The sequence below is a fragment of the Theropithecus gelada genome, unplaced genomic scaffold, assembly GCF_003255815.1.
Source record: "Theropithecus gelada isolate Dixy unplaced genomic scaffold, Tgel_1.0 HiC_scaffold_10419, whole genome shotgun sequence".
In the NCBI taxonomy this organism is placed as follows: domain Eukaryota; kingdom Metazoa; phylum Chordata; class Mammalia; order Primates; family Cercopithecidae; genus Theropithecus; species Theropithecus gelada.
In genome coordinates, this window is record NW_020251955.1 from 1 (window position 1) to 1,551 (window position 1,551).

At 56.5% G+C, this 1,551-nt stretch overlaps 1 protein-coding gene across 1 annotated transcript; it reads left to right on the forward strand.

The window, feature by feature from the left end:
• The first annotated feature begins 208 nt into the window (after positions 1 to 208).
• LOC112616826 (uncharacterized protein C17orf53-like) lies at positions 209 to 1,468 on the forward strand. Its single transcript, XM_025373642.1, has one exon. It carries the CDS (start codon positions 461 to 463, stop codon positions 1,466 to 1,468), a length of 1,008 nt encoding a protein of 335 aa, XP_025229427.1. The 5' UTR covers positions 209 to 460.
• Positions 1,469 to 1,551: the final 83 nt, after the last annotated feature.

Below are 1,551 nucleotides of genomic sequence, written 5' to 3' on the forward strand. Positions count from 1 at the left end.
CGCCATTCTCCTGCCTCAGCCTCCCGAGTAGCTGGGACTACAGGCGCCCGCAACCTCGCCCGGCTAGTTTTTTGTATTTTTTTTAGTAGAGACGGGGTTTCACCGTGTTAGCCAGGATGGTCTCGATCTCCTGACCTCGTGATCCGCCCGTCTCGGCCTCCCACAGTGCTGGGATTACAGGCTTGAGCCACCGCGCCCGGCCAGCAGAGGGGTTCTTGATTTCCAGATGCCAAGACCTATCATCTCTGCTTCCTTGTAGGATTTCTTGTCTGCTGTGGAGGATGCAGAGAACCGGTTTGCTGGCTCACTGCCTGTGAATGCTGGGCGTCTGAGACCTGTCTCTTCTAGGCCACAGGAGACTGTGCAGGCACAGTCCTCCAGGCTGCTGCCGTTACACCCCACTGCTCCCTCAGAGGCTTTGGGCCTGCCAGACCTGGACCTCTGCCTCCCTACCTCCAGCATGCCCAGTGCCGACAGCCGTCCATCATGCATAGGAACAGCTCCCCTAAGGCCTGTCTCTACTTCCAGCAGCTGGATTGGCAATCAGAGAAGAGTGACAGTGACAGAAGTGCTCAGAGAGCCAGCAAGACCTCAATCCTCAGCCCTACACCCCCTACTCACCTTTGAGAGCCAACAGCAGCAAGTTGGTGGCTTTGAGGGGCCTGAACAAGACGACTTTGATAAAGTCCTGGCAAGCATGGAGTTGGAGGAGCCTGGCATGGAGCTGGAATGTGGAGTCAGCAGTGAGGCCACACCAATGCTGCCTGCCCAGCAGCGGGAGGGTTCAGTATTGGTTAAAAAGGCCTGGTTAGTTGATCTGAGTGGATCTTGCCAGAAGGAGCCCGTGCCTGCCACCCACACAGCGGGCATCATGTCAGCCCAGGATGAGTCTCTAGATCCTGTCGTCCAATGTAGGACTCCACGACCCCCCTTGAGACCTGGTGCTGCGGGTCACCTTCCTGTTCCAACTGCCTTAACAGTTCCCACTCAGCAACTCCACTGGAAAATCTGTCCACAAGGCCCCTCTGTTCAAGCACTTCAGCCTCTCCAAGCTGCTAGAGGGACCATTCAGAGCAGCCCTCAAAATCGTTTCCCTTGTCAGCCATTCCAGTCTCCAAGTTCCTGGTTAAGTGGCAAAGCTCATTTACACAGACCTCGAACTCCCAACTCAAGCTGTTCTACTCCCTCAAGGACTAGTTCTGGATTATTTCCTCGGATACCCTTACATCCCCAAGCTCCACTGTCTTCCATTGAGTCTCCTGTTGGTACCCCAAAAGGTCCCCATTCCTCCCTGGGTCCCCAGGGAGCTCTGCAGACACCCATAGTCACCAACCACCTGGTGCAGCTGGTCACTGCTGCCAGCCGGACACCCCAGCAGCCCACTCATCCCTCCACCCGAGCCAAAACTCGCCGTTTCCCCGGCCCAGCTGGAATCCTGCCTCACCAGGTGAGTGAGCTGACTTTCTAGGATTTGGGGGGCAAGGGAGAGAAGCAGGGTTCCAGCATTGTCCAGCCCTAGCATATCTTCCCTCCTGCAGGGAAGGAAGGAAG